Raw genomic sequence first — 2105 nt, forward strand, 5'->3', positions numbered from 1 at the left:
AGCAGCAAAGTGTTTCAGAGTAATTAATATAAGCAGCAAGACAACTGTTTTTTAGCAGCAGAGTGTTTCAGAGTAATTAAGGAGTAATTAATATAAGCAGCAAGACAACTGTTTTTTAGCAGCAGAGTGTTTCAGAGTAATTAATATAAGCAGCAATACAACTGATTTTTAGCAGAAGAGTGTTTCAGAGTAATTAAGGAGTAATTAATATAAGCAGCAAGACAACTGTTTTTTAGCAGCAGAGTGTTTCAGAGTAATTAAGGAGTAATTAATATAAGCAGCAATACAACTGATTTTTAGCAGCAGAGTGTTTCAGAATTGGCTATAGCAACAGTGGAAGTAATACGACGCTAAGGTATACTTCGTTTCAGACTGTTTATAGTGTAATATAGTTCTCGAAGGGATACCTGATACAGGTGCTGTTTTATAGCTTACATTTTAATGTGATAAAAGAAATACAATGCGGCACCCAGTATATGTAATTCTAAAATCGAAGTTTGAAGTAAATGGATTGTTCCCGAGTGACCATTATTCGTCACAAATATTGATAAAAGTGTTTACTGGAGTTCCCCTCAAGCAGAAAGGACAGCTTAACTTGCAAACAATGAGACATGCCTGTAAAACATATATATATCAATATATTTCCAAATACGTCTTTTTTTATGACATTCCACACTTCCTCCTGTTTAAGCAGATACTCTTCCCAGATGACTTACCCCAGGCTTCTAGTTGAGAGGAACAGGATCCAGATCGTGTTGGTCGATTAAGCTCTCGTCTCTTCCAAAATTCTTCACGTTCTGCCATCTAATAAAGAAATATTATACTTTTATAAAGTATAATCCTATTATAAAAACGTTCTGTGAAGTTATTTTGCTTTTTTATTTTTTTTATATATTTGAATATTTGTTCTCAGTTCACACACCTTTTGTTAACAGATGCTAAAAACACATAAACAATTTAGCATATGTACGCATATAAATATTTAAGTTTAAACAGTTTCAGTCAATTTTATTCTTCACCAACTATTGGAAAAAAAGAATTAACGAAAGCTTGAGAGATATGTGTTAGAGCTACATTAGCAAGAAATTACGACTTTATGAAAAATTAATACATGTCCAGACAAGTCCTCAGAAGAACGAAAGAGTCGATACAATGTATACCAGCAATGGTTATTTCACGTAAAGCGCTTTTCAAGTTGAAAAGGTAAATGATTAAAAAGAGCACAGAAGAAAACAGTAAAATGCTCGAACACCGAACTATGATATTGTGATTAATGAAACAGGTGTGTATATATATTTACACGTGTAAAACAAAAGAGAAAAGCTGGAAAGGAGCTTGCTTCTTCCTGCCATTTCCTATTTGACTGAAACAGCAGCGCGTTTGCATACTTTATATAGGTTGTTTCTAAAATCTCAATACTTAAAGAGTGAGCTTTTTTGTTCTTTTCCGAGATTTCCAACACTTGTGGAAAATTCAGAGAAGATATGAATACATGTGTGTAACTACACGAATTCTGTGGTTATTTTATACTAAACTTTTGAAGTTAAGCACAAAGCAACGCAATGGGTTATCTGCGCTCTACCTACTACGTTGTAAGTCCGCAAAAACACCGCTGTGCCACTGGAAGGATTTAGGCTAATTTTATTTATATAATGTTAATTATATATATATATATATATATATATACAGTTAGGACTCATTCTTCCGCAATCTAACCCTCTTTCTATAGGTATTCTCACAGCAGTCTCAAAATATCGGTTAATTTAACTTTTATGTATTTTTAATTTCGAGCTAAACAATATAATGAAAGTTCTATAAATGTATATTTAATTTTGGTATAGTTTGTATTTACGTAAATCTTATCAATCCTAAACACACGGCGTAACACATGAATTATTGTGGTTATTTTAAATGTGGATCACCGAAACGTATTAACCGATACGTTTGACGTGCAGGCATTAGGTTTATTTATAGTTTGTTTCAAAATAATATTCAATTTTTTTTGTAACCATGGTTTATCTAATCGATCTGCCATATTAGACAAGGCAACTTGGTTGAATTATATTGTACAAGACTCTTAAGTAATTTCCAACGGTGCTCAAGAA

The 2105-nt window shown here is 32.4% G+C and overlaps 1 protein-coding gene across 1 annotated transcript in view; it reads right to left on the reverse strand.

Annotated features, from left to right (window-relative positions):
• LOC111084557 (nephrin-like) overlaps window positions 1–2105 on the reverse strand; it is a 137616-nt gene that overhangs the window by 11924 nt on the left and 123587 nt on the right. Inside the window, exon 20 of the mRNA XM_022381239.1 lies at window positions 717–804. Within this exon, the coding sequence (XP_022236947.1) occupies window positions 717–804 (88 nt within the window). The remainder of the gene's footprint in view (window positions 1–716; window positions 805–2105) is intronic.

Source organism: Limulus polyphemus, unplaced genomic scaffold (genome assembly GCF_000517525.1).
Source record: "Limulus polyphemus unplaced genomic scaffold, Limulus_polyphemus-2.1.2 Scaffold154, whole genome shotgun sequence".
In the NCBI taxonomy this organism is placed as follows: Eukaryota; Metazoa; Arthropoda; class Merostomata; order Xiphosura; family Limulidae; genus Limulus; species Limulus polyphemus.